Here is a 19,322-nt window from a genome sequence, read left to right as displayed (position 1 = left end):
CTACATCCTAGATGCTGAATGATTTTTAATTGTATATTTATTGCTTCTTTGATTTCTTATACATCACAGTTTACTGCAATTTGAATTCCATAGAATTCCAAACTGTAATGCGATGAGATACTGGTACAGTAAGCCCACATCTTATATGCATTTAACTTGTGTGCATTCAGCTTTATGTGCTCGGCAATTAAAAAAATTAAGGGGGTGGAAAGTAGGTAGGCTATATGCGCTTTTGGCTTCAGGTGCGATTCCTGGAACGTAATCCCCATGTAAGTTAAGGGCTTACTGGACATAACAGAAGCAAAAGCCAGAGTTAAAAATGAATATGAACACTTAATGTGATGCATGTGCCGTCTCCTGTCTTTGCCTAGAAATCCACAAGTATGCGGTGGACCACCTGAATGCAGCTTGCAGACCACTGGGAACCCATGATATAAAAGGTAAGTATTATCATGAACAATCCATCATGGGCACAGCCACTTACATTCCCAGGAGGAGAAAGGATCACATTCACAGAGAAACAACAGAAACTTACGTATAGTTCACAACATGATCTAGTAGGGCGACAATAGGGGGACCCTCCGAGGGAGCATGTTCGTACACCAAACCACAGGAGCCATCCTCGGCCACGATAAACTGCAAAGCAATTTTTGAGACAGTGAGAGAAGGGCTGCATGGGTGAACAAGCCAGAGATGAGGGGCAAGGAAGCTGATAATGGGGATCTTTTCTCATATTATGTTATGCCAACCTTTATTTATGCCATGATCTACAGTAATAAACTATAGAAAAAGTTCAGCCTGACACAGCTTTGATGATAGATAGATAGATAGATAGATAGATAGATAGATAGATAGATAGATAGATAGATAGATATGGAAGGGGAGTGATTTAAGGGAAGAGTTGTCTCAGTGGTGGAACTTCATTCATTCCTGCTGTCTTCCTACAGTGAAGCTAAAACAGAGTTTTAAACCTTCAGTGAAGGAATGAAACTGCTATAGGAAATAATTCTATTGCACTTTAGCCATACACCCCAGCACCCACCTGAAGCGTTTTATCAAACCAGCGGTTCCCACTGTTCCAGCGACTGCCCCCACCGTGCAACATCTGGGCAGCCACACGGCTCCTGTAGATATCGTCTGAGACACGGGGCATTGGTGCATCCAGGCAGACAGTGAAGATGCTCTTTTCAATTGAACGCACAGACTCTTTGTTGGTTTTGTCTGGAGAAAAATGTCAGGAAGGACCAGAAATGGTGCAAAACATTTTACCACACATTTCTCTACATGCATTCAAAAACTGTTTATAATTTTGTCTTAATATACACTTTTTCTTTTTACAAGTAAATTCCCCTAATACAATGCAATTCTGCATGCTTTTTTAAAATAATTTAAAAAAACAAGCTCTTATTAGTGCACATTTTAGTGTATGCATTTTACAGTCCATCTCTGTATCAGAGCTATTTTCAACTAGTTTTATATATGGAATTGTTTTTAAATGTCTGCATCATTGGTTATATATGGGATTGTTTTTACATTTTTATGGTTGGGACTGTGTGTGTGTGTGTGCGCGTACGCACATACACACACACACTTTTCAACATAAAATACAAGAAAGAACAAACTAATCTAGGTTGGAATTGTTTTTATTGTGTTAATCCACCTGGGTACCCAATGGTGGTTAAGAAATTTATTGTATTTAAACAATTTATATACCACTTGACTACAAGAATCTCTCCGTGGTTTACAAAAATACAATATAACAATATAAATCCACTGAAATGAAAAAATTTGAACCTCAACAAAAATGCCCATTGGAATAAAAAAAGTAGGGGTTGGAAGTTCAACAGGAAGAGAGGGTCTGTCTGACCTTGACTGGAAGGGAGCTGCATAAAATTAGGCCCACAATACTAAATGCCCAGTTCCTGGTGAATATGCACCCTGCATCCGAGCCATGGGGAACCACAAAAATATTTTATTGTCCACCTTATGCAGTTGGAGAACTGCATCAACAAACCCTGAGATGGACATGTTTTCAAGGATGACTGTTTTTGGGCTTGCATATTGTTCTGGGAAGTGGGAAGGAGGCTGGGCCAAATTTCGACCTTCACCCCCACCTGCTAGGGAGGTACACTCCCCGTCCCCAGTCTGGCATCTCCTTCCACAAGGGTAAGGCAGCCAGTTCAATGGCACGGGTACCATTTCAAAAGACTGACCCTTGATGAGGTTATTGTAGGCCTTGGCCCAGCTGTTGCGATGGTTGGTGGTCAGGATCCCAATTGGCTCCTTGTTGGTTTGGAGGGAGGTGTTCCAGATCTTCTCCAGCTGAATAAATATCTGGTCAGTCGTCAGGGGGCTGCCGTCGCTGCTGTAGACATCCAGCTCAAAGAACTGGGAAGAGGGGAGGAGAGGAGAGGAGAGTCTGGTGCCTGGCACTCATATTCATTCATTCAAAATAGAGCAAGTGAGGATCACACACATAAAATGCTGAACTTGGTCCATCAAATGGCTGACGCGTTTCCCCCTTACACTTGAACTTGAGGACATCCAGTGAAGCTGAATATTGGAGGACAGATAAAAGGAAGTCCTTCACACAGTGCATACTCCCAAGCATCTGAAAGACCACCTCCTTCCCTACAGACCCTCTTGGATGCTGAGATCAATAGGAGGGACCCTCTTGGTGGTTCCTTTTAACTTAAAGGCTTGGGAGTGTCAGTGCCCCAAGGAAGGGCCTTCTCTGTGGCAGCCCCTAAGCTGTGGAACTCCCTCCCATCAGAGGTGCACCTGGCACCTTCATTACACAGCTTCCGGCAAATGATGGAATAAATATGCTTTTCTTTGCCCTGGCTTTTGACACTTGAGGTGTACAGTTTTAAGACCCACCTTACTTATGTGAAGGTAAGTTATTTTTAATTGTTTTTAATATTTTGTTTTAATGCTGTAACCTGGGACCTTAAGATGAAGCGCAGAAGTAGTAAATAAATAAAGCTGCGCTATGGAATATTCTCCCACGTGAAGGTAGAGATGGCCACCAACTTGGATGGCTTTAAAGAGTAGACAAATTTGTTGCATATATCAATGGCTCCCAGTCACAGGTGGTTATTCTCTGCCTCTATGGTTGGAGACAGCAATGCTGGGAACCACAGGAAGGGAGAGTGTTGCTCTTGTGCTTGAATCCTGCTACCGAGTTTCCCATAATGGGCATCATGTTGCTACTGCTAGGATGCTGGACTAGATGGGCCACTAGCCTCATTCATCAGGGCTCTTCTTGCATTCTTATTTTCATTATTGTTTTTGGAGTAGTAAAGTGCATCACAAAACTCAGATGTGTGCAGAAACTAGTAAGGGCACTCCAACCTGCTTATTAGGCTGCTTGTGTGAACTTATTTAAAAATGTGAACTAAACAAAACCCTCCAGCAACCCTATGCCTACCCCACCTTTATACAGAGATGGCACAGGGAATGTGAAGAAAAAAGGAACATGTGGTCTAGTCCCCAAACTTCAAATTAACTGAGAGCTGCCTGCATACCTGGAAGTTGTGGACTACAGTGATATGCGTTGAAGGCTTCTTTCCTTTTGCGTAATTCACAACAGAGTCCCGTTTGGGGCCAGGGATACGGCAGGAAGAGAGGATTTGGTAGTATTGGTTCATGCAGAGGGGTTTCCCACCCAGGTATTCCACAGGAAGTGTCTCACTGGTCAAGGAACAATGAAGAGAAAGATTCAAAATTGTTGTTGTTGTTGATGATGATGATGATATGCTGTCTGTCTGACTGGGTTGCCCCAGCCACTCTGGTCTGCACAGCTTCCACCAAAATATCAAAACATAAATAACCTGAAACACTGAAAACCTCCCTGTACAAAGCTGCTGTCGGACGGCCTTCGAGGGAGGCTGTTTTATGGCGCCAGGCACAGTTCCACAATCAAACAGTCAGTTTTGTCGCAGGGATGGGGAACTCGGGTCAAGAAAAAAACATCACTATGGCTCTGTTTTTGAAATCAGGGCAATTGACTCAAGGAGGCCGTTTCAAATTTCAACAGATCAGACAAAGGTGTGTGTGTGTGTGTGTCTGTCTGTCTGCAGGAGTGTTCACATGTTACATTCAGCAAGTGTACAATCTGTGTCCACAAACAGTTGAGCTGCACAATTCAACAAGTGTACCCTCTTTTGCACAAAAACCTGTACCTACGTGGAGACATTGTGTACCCATGTTCTGTGTAACGTGTGAACAAGCCTTGGTGTGTATAAGACAGGCAGGGGGATTATTTATTGCATTCCCCCCCCCCCCATCTTTTTCTCCAAGGCGCTCAAGGTGAACTACATGGTTCTTCCCCTCCTCATGTAATTCCCACAACAACCTTGTGAGGGAGGTTAGGCTGAGAGCAGCACCAAATTTAGGGCGGTGCAGGCAGGGTGCCAAGTCGAGGGGGCACAAAATCCGTAACTGAGAAGATCCATTTGGAGGTGCCAAATTTTGCCCTCGCAAAGGGCACCATTTACAGATAGGTAGCCGTGTTGGTCTGCCATAGTCAAAACAAAATAAAAAAATTCCTTCCAGTAGCACCTTAAAGACCAACTAAGTTAGTTCTTGGTATGAGCTTTCGTGTGCATGCACGAAAAGGTATCTGAAGAAGTGTGCATGCACACGAAAGCTCATACCAAGAACTAACTTAGTTGGTCTTTAAGGTGCTACTGGAAGGAATTTTTTTATTTTGTTTTGACAAAGGGCACCATGTTACAAAAGATTACCAAAGTCCACCCCCTCGCAAAGGGCACCATGTTACAAAAGATTACCAAAGTCCACCTGCTGCTGAGAGGCAGTGACTGGCCCAAGGCCACATCCAGTGAACTACATGGCTGAGGGAGGATTTGAATACTCCTGATATATTCAGAATTAAGTCTTGCCTGTAGTCAATTAGATTAAGACTAAAACCCTAACAGAGCTGAAATACGTACTACTGAAAATAACAGTGTATTGCTATCCTGTTTTCTTTTGTTGTTTACTCTCATGCAGGAGTTTGAATTGTGGGGCAGAGATCTGCCCTTTTGTACCTAAGCATCATGCATACAGATACTGCAATACGAACATATATTTATTTAAAACGTCGTGACCCAGCGCTCTTCAGCCAAAAAACAGCTCCCAGGGTGGCTGATGGTGATTAGTTATAAGACAGCCTCTACCCTCAGACTTACAATCTAAAGGGCACAGAAGGAAAGGAAAAGGAGAGGAGGGAGTGAACCACTGGGAGAGTGGGTGGGAAAGAAGAGGCAACTCACTTGTCAATCATGGTTTTGAAGTCCAAAGCCCCCTCAATCAGCTTCGCAGCAAACCTGCAAAAAGCAGAAAGCAGTGGGGAAATGGAGATGTAACACAGATTAAACAACAGGAGTGCAAGAGCTCTTACCTTATGCAGATCCTCAGCCAGCGGCCTTATACTTAAAAACACCTGGAATCCCAGTCTAGTTTATACATTCCGTTGACTCACACGATAAAACTGTCCCATTTTTCAGGTCCTGTTGGGTGCGTGTGCCTGCTGCATGTCTGAACACAGCTGCATGATGGTCAGTGGGGATGGAGTGACACAACTCCCCACATGTAAGAGCTGTTCGACAGTGGAGCAGATTCCCAAGAGAGGTGGGGGGATCTCCTTCCTTGGAGGATTTTAAGCAGGGGTTGAATGGCTATCTGTAAGTTGGAGTTGAGAGTCCTGCATTGCTGGGGGTTCGACTAGATGACCCTTGGGGTCTCTTATAACTCTACAATTCTGTGATTCTATGTAAAAACCCAGCATGGTTCAGTTTAGATTTCTTTCTGATGAAAATGCACCTCCCCCGCAAACACACACGTGTGTGCGCGTGTGCGCACACACACGGTGGTTTCCTCTCCGAATTCCTACAATGAAATAACATTTAAAGAAAAGAAAAAATCCAAGGAGCCTTACCTGAGAGGATCTACAAAAATGCAGGGCAATTATCTTAACAGATAAAACTATTACTCTTTAGCAAAAGAGGCAACTTTAAAAAGCTATCAACATATTTACTAAGAGTTTGAATCCATTTATTTTTTATTAGAATATAAGATATAGGTACAAAAAAGAGAGAACAGGAGCCATTTTCAACCAGAGGGCCACATTCTGCCATGGGTTACCTTCCAGGGGCCACATGCTGGGGGTGGGTGGAGCGAGAGAAAAACGTGGGCAGTGCAACAGATGTGACTGTTTTTTTTCCAGGAGACTATGTTCTAGCCACAATAAAGTCAGAAGGCTATATCCAACGCCATACTTAGATAAGACCCACAAAAGTTGACAGAAATTAATTTGCATGTGCCTACCACAAATGAAATGTAGCTGAACCCAACCCAGAATACATACACAACCCAGAATACACACACAAATAACATCCCTCCACCCTCCATCCAGGAATAAGAAAGGCATTGTGACAGTTCTGCAACACATTCCAGGTAAGCAGCTGCACTCAAGGGGTGTGGGGAGGAGAGAGTAGCAGCCTGGAGGGGTGTGTGTGGCTGAGGGGGAGTCTCAAGGGCCTCACAAAGAGATTTGGAGGGCCAAATTTGGCCCCCAGCCCAGATGTTTGCCACACCTGGTTTTAGGACTATCAACTGCCTTCACTGACGCAATCAAAAGCAGCAACATCCACAGCCACCTGGGTTACCTCAATAACCTGCTGAATTGCAACACCTATCCTGCAGGTGGAAAGAGTTCTGAACTAGCAAACAAATCACCACTGAACTCAGCCAGGACTTACTTACAAGCAGAAAGGCCTAAGACTGAGAGGTCAAGCTTTACTTACTTTCAAATAAACACAATATGCCATTTGGGCTAAACATCTACAGATTTTTGTTTAAGTACAGTATCACTGCTCCTCTCTTCATTAATTTATTTGGGATTGAGCATCAGGGTTCAGTACGTTCTGGGGCTGAACCCTGGGGGCAGATTTACCCAGGACAGGCAGCCTCAGACACTGGAGTGTCAACACAAAGAGGCAGAGGATCTTTTATTCCACTGGTCCTTGCTCTTTTCTCTGATTGGGCAGTATTTATAAACACAGCAGGAGAAAAGATGAAAGGTGAACAGAGGCTGATGGGGGAAGTGTGGGAAAGGTGATCCTGTACAAAGGTCAAGGCGTCCTTACAGGGAAAGGACAACACAGATCCCTGGGGCAAAGGTGCAATTAAATATATATTCCATCCTGCTACACCCAGAGAAGCTGCCCTGTTGCATTTCATTCCAGTCTCACCTTTGGTTAATTGCTCCCGCACTTTCATCTACACCCTGAAACATTCCACCTCCACAGACTGTGAGCTCAGGTTTCCCTTCCCCTTGACACTGAATCTGCAAAGTTAAGTCTGTGCACCCAGCCCCAAAAAGTGTGATAGTGTGTGCCAAAAATAAAAAGGAAATGAGTGTGTGTGTGTGTGTGTGTGTGTCTGTGTGCACATGCATAGATGAACATTTATATGGGATTGCAAAGCAGCCGGGCAGAGGTGTATGTGATATTTAAAGTACATTGTGTTATACCCGGAACTGCCTTTAAAGACAGTTCGGAAACTTCAGCTGGTGCATAATTCGGTCGCCAGGTTGCTCACCAGGGCAGGATGTTTTGAGCATATAACACCAATCCTGACCTGGCTGCGCTGGCTACCAATTAGTTTCCTGGCCCAAGTGCTGGTTTTGACCTATAAAGCCTCATGTGGTTCAGGACCCCATACCTTACAGACTATGTCTCCCCATATGAACTGACCCAGTCCTTGTAACCGTCATCTGAACCCCTTCTTTGTGTGCCTCCTCCATAGGTGGCTCACCTGGCGCCATATCTTCAGGTGCCAGGCAAAATCACTGCTTTTTAACTAGGCCTTTGGCTGTTAACTACCTATGGCCTTTTAGAGTGCAAGGAGTGGTTTTTAATGTGTTTTCCCCACTACCCACCCATCCTGGTTTTAATGTATGTATGTGGTGGGTTTTTCTGGTATGTCGCTTTGGGTGGCCTGTGTTGGCAGGTGCTGGGACAGAGCAACGGGACCTCACCCTGTCGCGGGGATTTGAACTGCTGACCTTCTAATTGGCAAGCCCAAGAGGCTCAGTGGTTTAGACCACAGTGCCACCCATGTCTCACCTCTGGAGTGTACCTGCTTTCTGCAGACAAGCTGATCATCCTCCATGAAGCTTCATGCTAACAACTCTCAGCATCCTGAACAAACCACAGTTTCCATGATTCCTTGGATGAAACTACAACTGTTTAAAGTGGTAGGATACAGCTTCAAATGTATGCTGCGGGGGGTTCTTGGTTAAAGATAGGAACAGTGTTGGCTTCCAAACTTTAAACTGAGGCCACATTAAGGAAGAGACCAGCTGAGTAAACCACAGAATCATAGAACTGTAGAGTTTGAAGGGATCCAAAGGGTCATCTAGGTGAACCCCTTGCAATATAGGAATCCCAGCTAAAATCACAGGAATCCCAGCCCAAAATTCTGTGTTTGCCAACCAGCATCTTTCAGGGAGCCCAAAAGCAGGGCATGGAGCCTTACTACCACCGTTACCTTTCAGTAGCTGGTATTCTGTGATAAGAGTTCACAATGCATAATTAAATCAGCATCCTATTTTCAAACACATCTTGGAACCTGAACATCCAATGTGGTCACAATTACCTTAGCTGCCCTTGCCGATCCAGAAAATCCTGTTTGGGCAAAACTACTCCAGGACTGGAATGTACCACCACAGGCAGCCGATACTCTAGATATGCGGTTTTCAGCCACCAGTCAGAAAGCTGGGATGAGAACAGAGAAGGTATCATTAGCCCAATGCCATTTGGGAGTAGGGTGTTTCACTCAACGTGTTGTTATCAGTGCATGGGTGGGAATCGTTGCCGGCTAGCCCCACCCTGCCATAGTGTGCCCCGGATGGCCAAAACTCCATGGGTGGGGCTAGCTGGCACCGCTCCACTTCCCTTGATACCCTGTGTGAACAAGACTTTTGGAGAGGGCAAGGATCCTTATAAGCTTGAATATTGGCTACAGGCTAATCTAGCTGCAGAATGGAAAATAGAACAGGCAGGTTTTCCCATACAATATGGGCCTCGGACCTCAACCCAGAAGCCCAGCATGTTTTGCCTGAACTGGAAATGATAAGAATGTCTTTTCTAAGTATAACACAGTTTTTATGTATTTACTGAGTTTTTCTAGTATATATAGATTGCTACTGGTGGGGTTCATTCCTTTAGAGTTCTACTTAAATTTTTTTATTAGTGTTCTAAGAGAATTGGCAATGTATTTTTTTTGCCGATTCCTGACATTTTGCTTGTGTTTCACACACATGTAGACACACACAAACACACACATTATGAGAAAAAGAATATGACAGAAGGGTGTACAACTTACAGAAATTTATTAAAACAAGAGGGAGGAGAGTATAAATTAAAACAATTTAAGGAATTATCAAGGAAATTAACAGCATGGTTACAATATCATCATTTGAATGAAGTATTTAAGAAAGATAGGATACGAGGGTTTGGGAAACAAAGATCACAACTGGAGAGAGACCTGTTGGAATGTAAGGTAAAAGTGTTGTCTAAAATGTATAAAATATTATTGGAATGGGAGATAAAGGACGAGGAAGTAAAATCCTCAATGATGCACTGGGCAAAAGATATCAATCATAATATAGACATGGAAGCGTGGGAACAATTGTGGAATATGGATATAAAATTTACAGCATGTTATGGTATGAGAGAAAATGATATGAAATCTAACCAGTGGCGGAGGAACGGGGGTGCAGCCCGCCACAGGTGTCATCACTGAGGGGTGTGTGTGACAAAATGAGATTATTATTTTTTAAAAAAAATAGGGCTCACAAAACTTTTTAGGAGTGATGTGGTGATTTAGGCGCCTGCAGGTTCCACGCTGCCTAAAACGGCAGCGTGGGACTTGCGTCTGCCTAGAGTGGTACCTCGGGTTAAGAACTTAATACGTTCTGGAGGTCTGTTGTTAACCTGAAACTGTTCTTAACCTGAGGTACCACTTTAGCTAATGGGGCCTCCTGCTGCCGCTGCACCACCGCTGCGTAATTTCTGTTCTCATCCTGAAGCAAACTTCTTAACCTAAGGTACTATTTCTGGGTTAGCGGAGTCTGTAACCTGAAGCGTATGTAACCTGAAGCGTCTATAACCCGAGGTACCATTGTACTGCCTCTCCCTCAGCTGCCCTACAGATGCCCTCAGCTGCCCTACAGCTGAGGGGGAAGTGTCGGAGAGGTTCCAAGCGTGTTTGTTGTTGTTGTTGTTGTTGTTGTTGTTGTTGTTGTACCTCTGGTTACGTACTTAATTCATTCCGGAGGTCCGTTCTTAACCTGAAACTGTTCTTAACCTGAAGCACCACTTTAGCTAATGGGGCCTCCCGCTGCTGCCGCACCACCACCGCGCAATTTCTATTCTCATCCTGAAGCAAAGTTCTTAACCCAAGGTACTATTTCTGGGTTAGCGGAGTCTGTAACCTGAAGCGTATGTAACCCGAGGTACCACTGTAATAAAGTTGTTGTTGTTGTTGTTGTTGTTGTTGTTGTTGTTGTTGTTGTTGTTGCTGCTGCTGCTGCTGCTGCTGCTGCTGCCATCACTGCCTCTTTTGGGAGTTCCAAAGTTTAACCTTGCACTGTGTGAATAAGAATATTCTCTTCTCTCTGTCCTGCATACTTCCATCATTAAACTTCACTGGATGTCACGACTTATAGTATTATGAAAACTTGTCTCTACCTACCTACTTTTTCTGGCTAATTAAACAATCAGTGGCCTTTTAAACTGTGTGTGTGTGTTTTTGCTTATTATGTTATGCATTTTTCTGTTTTTATATTGTAAACCGCCCCTTGATCCTTGGATCAAGGGCGGTCTAGAAATTTTTAGTAATTTCAATAATAAAAACAACAACTGCCTTCCCCAGATGAAAAAGGGATCACATGACAGCTTTAACACCTTCACACCTGCTACAGCAGTCCTGACCTCCTCCAGCTGTGACCTACCCAGTTCTCATGTTTCCGGGCTCTTCTCTCCAGTCCTTTCTGTAGCCTCTCCCCAACACCGCCCTGTTTCAGAAAATCCTCCACCAGCTCCCTGGTATGGCTGAGTTCCTCCTCACTGATGATGGGCTGGAGCGCAGACAAGTAGCGGTCCAACGTCTGCTGGAGAGGCGGGATGGGGAGGCGAGGTAAGCTCTCCTGGTGGGCAAGGTACCGGCCCGGAAGTTTCCTCAGTGCCACCGGCCTCAGCAAACCTGATGGCTTTGCCTGAAAATCCGCAGAAAAAAACATATGGTCACTTACTTTATAGCAGAAGAGGAAGCACCTGCCTCCCTCTCCAAATGCACCCATTTCACAGGCCTCACTGAGGTGGTCCACCTTTTTACTTCAAGACAGGGCTCACTAAAGAGTGGTTCACCATACTTTGTCCCTAAATAATGGGAGGTGGGAATGATTTATTACCCTCTCAGTAAATATTGCCTGACTAAACAGAGACATGATGCAACATAATCCAAAACCTTTGGCCATGAGGCATTTTCACTGGATAATTTGCCATCAGAGACCAGAGGCAGATCTTTCTGTATATGTGCAAGGAAACTGAGCAAGATCATTTCATTGAAGCCAAAGGGTGCATTCCAGTGGAAGCTAGTTCAACAGAATAAGCTGGGACTTGCTTCACAGTTAAGGATCAGGGAGGTTAGTTACTGGGCAAAACAGGGTTTCAGACTCTGGGAAACCTGCACTAATGCATAGCATGTGTAAGGACACCAGAAGAACCCCGCAGCTGAATCAGGCCTCCAAAACTCAAATAGTCTGGCCTGCTATTCTCATAGTGACCAACCAGAAGCAGGACCTAAAGACAACAGCAACTCTCTCCCCAACTGGGATTCCCAGCAAATGGTATTCAGAGGCATATGGTCGCCCACAGTGGAGATAGGACATCTTGCCCTTAGTAATGCCAGTCCTCAGTTTTCTTCCACATTCCTCTTTTATACAGTAGTGTTTAACTCTGGGCCTGAAAGGAGGTCATGTATCACTTTTAAGAGATTAGAAGCGTAGACCATTGTGACTACCAGCATGTTTCAGTGGTGCTTTACAAACAATTTAACCTATCTTTATTTATAAAAAATACATAAATAGCACAATTTCATTAGAACAAAAATCAAAGCAGTACGCAACAGATATATGCACAATAATTTTTTTAAAATCATAGATCACCAGTTAACTGTAACAGACTTGTCACTTTCTCTCTCTCTCTCTCTCTCTAATTTAATTTAATTTTCTGTTTTACAATTTAAAATATTCATTTAAACATCCTTAACTGTTATGTACTAAGCTTGGATCCTAGAACATTAGGCAAGTAGGATCCTAGAATGCAACAACTGATTGGCTTACAGGAAAAGACCAATCAGGCTCCAGGAGGGAAGCAGAATCAGCCAATCTGATTGGACTCATTGTGTAAATAATGTATATAAAAGCCTGAGGTTTTGGGGGGGCAATTCAATGACTGTTTTACAAGCTGCAATAAAGAGCATGAAATCACTACAGGACTCAGAGTATATTTCATTAACATATCAATGACTTCCCTTCTTCTCTTTCCATGGTTCATTTTGCATATCATAAATCTCTGCATATTTTACAAAAACTAAACCATTCCGTATTCCATTATTGCATCCATCAGAACTTATTTACACTGTTGAATTTATCTTAATGCTGCCAACGTTTTCAGGTGTACCCCCCCATATATTCAATAAACCTTTTCCAATCTTCTCTAAATGTATGTTCTTGTTCTCTTATTCTGTACGTTAAGTCTCCAAGATGCACATATTCTGTTAGCTTAAGTTGCCATTCTTTAGTTGGGACCTTACTCGTTTTCCATTTTGGGGCTAACAAAACATGGGCCACAGCAGTAGCATACATAAATAACCTTTTTTGACACCTGGGAATTTCAGTCTGAATAATCCCCAACAAAAAGTACTCTGGGGTTGTTGTTTTTTTAAAAGGACTTTAAAACCTGTTTTTTCAATTCATTATGGATTATTTCCCAAGACTTTTTTTACCCTTTTACAGGTCCACCACATATGAAGGAAGGTTCCCTCAACCTCTTTCCATCTCCAGCATTTTTCAGTCTTATTCAGTCTTATAAGTAGTAGCAAGCCTACTTGGAGTTAAATACCATCTGTAAATCATTTTCAAGTAGTTCTCCTTCAAAGAATAACATTCTGTAAACTTCAAATCACTTTTTCTAAGTTTCCCCCAGAGGTTAAAATCTGTATTCTTCCCTATATCTATTGCCCAGTGTGTCATAGAGGCTTTGACAAGCTCGTCTTTTGTTTCGCAATCTAATAACAGATTATACGTTTCAGACAAAAGTTTTTCTTTGTTTTGTAGAAGTTCTTTTTCAAATTGTGAGCTTTGGTCTGAAAAAACATTTTTCCTGTCTATTTTAAACATTTCACATAACTGATGATATTGTAACCAATCTGTAACATGGCTCCTTACATTTTCCATTGATTTCAGTTTAGCTTCCCTCTCTGTAAAGTGCAGCAATTCCCTGTAAGTTTCCCACTCTCTAGCCATATTAACTCTCTTAATTGTAACAGCCTCGATAAGAGATAGCCATAAATGTGTTTTCCTTTCCTGCAGATTTTTATATTTCTCCCAAACTCTATACAGATTCCTCCTAAGAATATGATTCATAAAACTTTTATAAATTTTCACCTTCCCATACCAAAGACATGCATGCCAGCCGAATTTTAAATCATAACCTTCCAAGTCCAGGATGTCTGCATTATCTAATGTAATCCATTATTTTAACCAACACAAACAGGCTGACTCATAATACATTAGCAGGTCTGGCAGGGCAACGCCTCCTCTTTCACAATTTTATGTTTAAGTCTTGGATTTCCCCACTTCCAGATGAATTTAGAAATATCCTTCTTCCATGCTTTGAAGCAGCCTGAATTATTTACAATTGGAATTGATTAGAATAAAAACAGCATCCTGGACCACAAATTCATTTTGATAGCCGAGATTCTGCCAAGCAGGGAGAGCTGCATTCTCGCTTTTCTCTACATTACGTCTGACAATATAGAAAAGTCTTCAACAAACATTTTAAAAATCGATGCCAAAGACACCTGCTGCATTCATTTCCTTCTAGTCAACTCAGATTTTCTATGAAGCTAAGGTTATTTTGGAGAGACTTTAGCACATTTTTCTAATAAAAAAGCAATTTTTTTAAACATTTACTATTTTAAAATTATTTTAAAAGGTTTTTTTACACCTTGCCCCATCATCTGCAATTACAAGGGTGATGTTCTTGTTTAAAAACGTATTATTAAATTTGCACCCCATCTTTCCTGCAAGGAACTCAAGCTACTATATACGGTTCCGCCCTCCCCAATCTACGCTTTATATTCACAACAGCTCTGTGAGGTAGGCTACTCTGAGAGGGTGAGCTTCACGGCCAAGTAATAAATCTAAACCCTAATCTCCTAGGTCCTAATCTGACACCCTAACCACTGCAGCAAGAGGGACGTGGGTAGCACTGTGGCTTGCCTAGGGCTTGCCGATCAGAAGGTCGGTGGTTCGAATCCCCACAACGGAGTATGATCCCGTTGCTCGGTCCCTGCTCGCCGAAATGCAAGTAGATAAATAGGTACCACTCTGGCGGGAAGATAAACGGCGTTTCCGTGCGCTGCTCTGGTTTGCCAGAAGCGGCTTAGTCATGTTGGCCACATGACCTGGAAGCTGTACGCCAGCTCCCTTGGCCAATAAAGTGAGATGAGTGCCTCAACTCCAGGGTCGTCCGCAACTGGACCTAATGGTCAGGGGTCCCTTTACCTTTACCTAACCACTGCAGCACACTGGCTTTGCATGCTAATACAGGCCCACTTTACAAGATTTATTTATTTATACTATTTCATGAAATTTATGCACCGCATGATTGTAAGAAACCTCAGAGCAGTTTACAAAAAAGATAAAACAATCACTAAGAAAAATGAACAATTCTATAATTTAAGACTTTCAAAAAGTTAACAATGGACTGAAAACGGATTAAAACACATCAACTTCCTAAATAATTGGGTAGGTCTCGCCTATATGTTTTTAGCAGGTGCTGAAAAGAGGACAGTGAAGGTGCCTGCCCGATATCAATTGGCAGGGAGTTCCAAAGTACAGGCACTGCCACACTAAAAGATTGAGCTCTTACAAATGTCATGAGCATTATCACAAACATGTGTGCGACGTCCTTCAAATATTAAAAATGGGCTATATAAGCATTTTATTATTAACAACAACAACATTATATATATATATATATATATATATATATATATGCAGGTTTTGGTGTCCTCGGGTGTCTTCCCGTGTAAAAGTTGGGGTGTCTAGGCGACGTTTCGACGAGGTCTCACTCGTCATCTTCAGGCTGGTGCTTTCGGCTTCTTGTTACTGGAAGCCGAAAGCACCAGCCTGAAGATGACGAGTGAGACCTCGTCGAAACGTCGCCTAGACACCCCAACTTTTACACGGGAAGACACCCGAGGACACCAAAACCTGCATTCCTGTACCCGTGAAAATCTACGAAAGCATATATATATATATATATATATATATATATATATATATATATATGTCGTATATGCCAGTGTGGTGTTGTGGATAGAGTATAAGGACTTGGGAGAACAGGGTTCGAATCCTCACTCGACCATGAAACCCACTGGGTGACCTTGGGCCAGCCACTCACTCTCAGCCTAATCTGCCTCACAGGGTTGTAGTGGGGTTTAAATGAGGACTAGAAACCAGAGACCAGGGTTCAAATCCCCCCACTCAGAGAACTAAAAACGAGCCTCTTTGTTTTCTCCCATTCTTTGGCTAAGAATCCTCCTGTACTTTTTAAATTAGAGAAAAAAGATTCTCCTGTTTGCATAACTTCGCCCCCCTCCTCACATGATCTGCCAAAGAAAACCACACATATCTTGGAGACCAAGAGTGCTCTGCCAAATAAACACACCCACTAGAGAGGGAGAAATCAGGAATGTTCCTTCTCCAGAAAACAAGCAACAAGAGTTACAGGACACGAGTTAATTCTTCCTTTTCTCCTTCCAACAGCCCTGCCCCTGGATCTTCCCCGAAGTCAGACCCCATAATCCACCTACCCCTGCACCCCACCCCCGCCAAAAACCCCTCTTCTTCCAGCCACAGAATCTGAGCCCTTTCCTCGCAGCTGTACCCCCAAAGATTCAAAGACAGCAGAGAAAGTCACTTACCATGTTCCTCGCTAGGAAGGCAAGCATTGCACTGTACAAGTTTGCACCACCCCCTTTTCTCTGCTTAAGAGTCGAGGCTCTGCCTCGAGGCCAAAGTCCTGAGCTATTGGCCTTGGAGAGAGCAGAGGGCAGGGAGCTGCAGAGTGCAACTTCAGTAGCCCAGCAAGAGGCACCCACCACCGCAGCTGCAACAAGAATTTGCAGCTGCTGTGGGGAGGAGCTAGCAAGCAGCCATCTTTGGAAAGGGCAGCAGCCCCCCCTAAACAGAAAGGGGTAAGGAAGCAGGAGAGGCTCCGCCATCTTCAGGTTGGGCACACTCCCCCCGCCCCCCCCCATATTTTGGGAAACCGCTGCGTAGTGTTACATGCAAGGGAAGTTTACTATTGGTTGCATGCTGCATGCTTTCCTGGAAGTAAGCCCTAATGAATACAGCTAGACTTACATCTGAGATGCACACACGTTTGGGTGTATCCAGCTGAGTTGCAGTCAGTTATTTCCATTATTTTCAGTGGGTATACACTTGAGTAGGATTTAACATCCGATGCAACACTAAATAGTGCCCCCTGTAAATTGCATAGATATTATGATGGTTTTAATTTAATCATAAATGAAAAATAATGTCTGCAGCTAAGTTCTACTCAAGAGTTGACCCAATTTAGGAGGTGCATTCTACAGATATTTGATATTATGCATGCTATATTTATTATTATTATTATTACTACAGTATTATTATTATTTTCAAATAGGTTTTTATTGCAATGCCCCCCAAAGCAAACAAGCAGTACTAAACAGGAAGAACCCTACAAACGTTATAAATGTGGTGCTTCATTTATTATTATATTCCTTTGTTGCAAACCACGCTGGGGCCTTTTGAGAAATATACATTTCTAAAAAAGAGAGAAAAGAAGAAGACGACAAATATACATTTCTTAAATAAATAAATAAATAAATAAATAAAAATAAATAAAAATCTTACAGGTATTTACCAGAAAGTGCCCCTGAACTGCCACATCACTATCATCATCATCATCATTTTACAAATCATTTCACGGTCTGAGGCCATCAAACCAATGTGCAACAAACTAAAAATTCTACAAACTATTAATACCATTTCAACAAACTGTAAAAACAAGGAGCTGTCCCCAGTGCTAGTCCTACTCAGATTGAAATGAATTTCAGAGGGTTTACTCGGTGTAGAACTTAGTTGAATAAAACCTGATAGAAGAGGCCTGCTGGATCTAGTCCAGCATCATGTTTTCACAGTGGCTACCCACAGATGTGAATCATGAGTAACGAGGAGGTGTTTTGCATGGGTGTTTTAGCAGCCAAGGTAGTTTTCCTTGGGGGGAGGGTCAGAGAGATAAGCAGCAGGGCACTGGTTTTGTGCTGCAGGAGTTGAGGATGTGAAATTTTTTGAGGTGACTAATGAAGTACTCTCCAGATGTAGTTGAGTTACAATTCCCATCATCCCCTGCTGGCCATGCGAACAGAGTCTGAGGGGACTTGGGAGTTCCAACAATTTCTGGCTTTCTCCTCTTATAGTGTTGTCCTTGAATCCAACAGTACCAGTTAGAGTTTGGATTTGATATCCTGCCTTTCATTCCCTTTAAGGAATCTCAAAGCGGCTCACATTCTCCTTTCCCTTCCTCCCCCACAACAAACACTCTGTGAGGTGAGTGGGGCTGAGAGACTTCAGAGAAGTGTGACTGGCCCAAGGTCACCCAGCAGCTGCAGGTGGAGGAGCGGAGACTCGAACCCGGTCCCCCAGATTACAAGACTACCGCTCTTAACCACTACACCACACTGGCTATCCAGTTAGCTGCTGGATCAGGCCAGTTGCCCACCATAAGTTCTTAAATTTTGTTTGCTACCTTTATCATCTTTTTCCAGGAATCACAAGTGGCAAAACTTGCTATAGCACTCAAATCCAGCTCACAGATTCCAAAGAGGCATTTGATTGGCCCCTAGGATGTTGGACTAGATGGGATCCTTTGGGTATGATGCAGCATGGCTTTTATGTGGTGTAGTGGTTAGAGGGTTGAGGTGACCCAGGTTTGGCAAGAACTACCCACTCTGGAAGAATGGCAGATGAAGGTGACCGAATTTATGGGACTGGCAGAGATGACCGGCAGAATCCGAGACCAGAGGAAGGAGGCAGTGGAGGAGGATTGGAAAAAATTTAAAGTATATCTTAAGAACTGTTGTAAAATTTCGGACTGTTAAGATGTCAAGGGGTATGAAACAGAGAATTACAGCTGTAATCGTTTAAGTTGAGAAAACCCAAAAAAGTTAAATGAAAAAATTGACTGAAGGGTTGCTAAAAAATTGCAAAACAAGGATGCAGTGAAGGGGAGGTATGGGGAAGTCACATTTTATTTATTTCTCTGTGTTTTTTTCTTTTCTTTTCTTTTCTTGTTTTCTGTTTTCTGTTTTGGAAATTAATAAAAATTATTTAAAAAAAAAAAAAAAGAGGTGACCCAGGTTTGAAATCTCAGCTAACTGTGAAGCTCATGAGGTGATCTTGGTCCAGCCACTGGTTTTCAGTTTAGCCTACCTTACAGGGGGGGCTGTGATAATAAAATGAAAGCAGAGACAACTAAGCTGCATAGCTACAAGTTCCTCAGAGAAAAGATGGTATGAATAAATAGTTATGCCACATTTTCCCACTTGAAAATTGACTTGAGAACTCAGAAGTGGCATTCAAAGCGAACCCAGAAGTTATCTCTACAGAGAATGAGCTGCTATATCTAATTTTCATAAGTCTATGCTTACCTTAACGCTCCCTCTGTAGGAGACCTCAGAGAGAGAGAGAAAACAGAATGACACACTATCTGAACTTCCGGCCAAAATGGAAAGCCAGTCTAGATCACGATCCTTTATGGGCTCAGTAGCATCGTTCTGCATAGTATTATCTCTATGATACAAGACCTTCTATATGTTGCCTTGGAAGTTGGAGTCGGGGAGGAGGCGGGGGGGAAATCTCAGCTTATTGTCAAACCAGAAGTATGTTCTATACCATTTTAATTTATCTAGAT

The 19,322-nt window shown here is 42.9% G+C and overlaps 1 protein-coding gene across 2 annotated transcripts in view; it reads right to left on the bottom strand.

The window, feature by feature from the left end:
* CRAT (carnitine O-acetyltransferase) overlaps positions 1-19,206 on the bottom strand; it is a 28,385-nt gene extending 9,179 nt beyond the window's left edge. Inside the window, exons 1-8 of one of the 2 annotated variants that reach the window (XM_081847028.1) lie at positions 19,060-19,206; positions 11,024-11,287; positions 8,665-8,783; positions 5,277-5,330; positions 3,528-3,693; positions 2,214-2,388; positions 1,043-1,221; positions 536-636 (exon numbers count right to left, since the gene is read on the bottom strand). In XM_081847028.1, the coding sequence (XP_081703154.1) occupies positions 536-636; positions 1,043-1,221; positions 2,214-2,388; positions 3,528-3,693; positions 5,277-5,330; positions 8,665-8,783; positions 11,024-11,287; positions 19,060-19,191 (1,190 nt within the window). In that variant the 5' untranslated portion in view covers positions 19,192-19,206. Of the gene's footprint in view, positions 1-535; positions 637-1,042; positions 1,222-2,213; positions 2,389-3,527; positions 3,694-5,276; positions 5,331-8,664; positions 8,784-11,023; positions 11,288-16,287; positions 16,603-19,059 lie in introns of those variants that run through there. The other variant, XM_081847027.1, reaches the window with a different exon arrangement.
* Positions 19,207-19,322: the final 116 nt, after the last annotated feature.

Source organism: Podarcis erhardii, assembly GCF_964252035.2.
Source record: "Podarcis erhardii genome assembly, chromosome: Z".
Taxonomy (NCBI): domain Eukaryota; kingdom Metazoa; phylum Chordata; class Lepidosauria; order Squamata; family Lacertidae; genus Podarcis; species Podarcis erhardii.
Note: the sequence above shows the minus strand (reverse complement) of the source record. Positions and strands in the feature narration are given on the sequence as shown.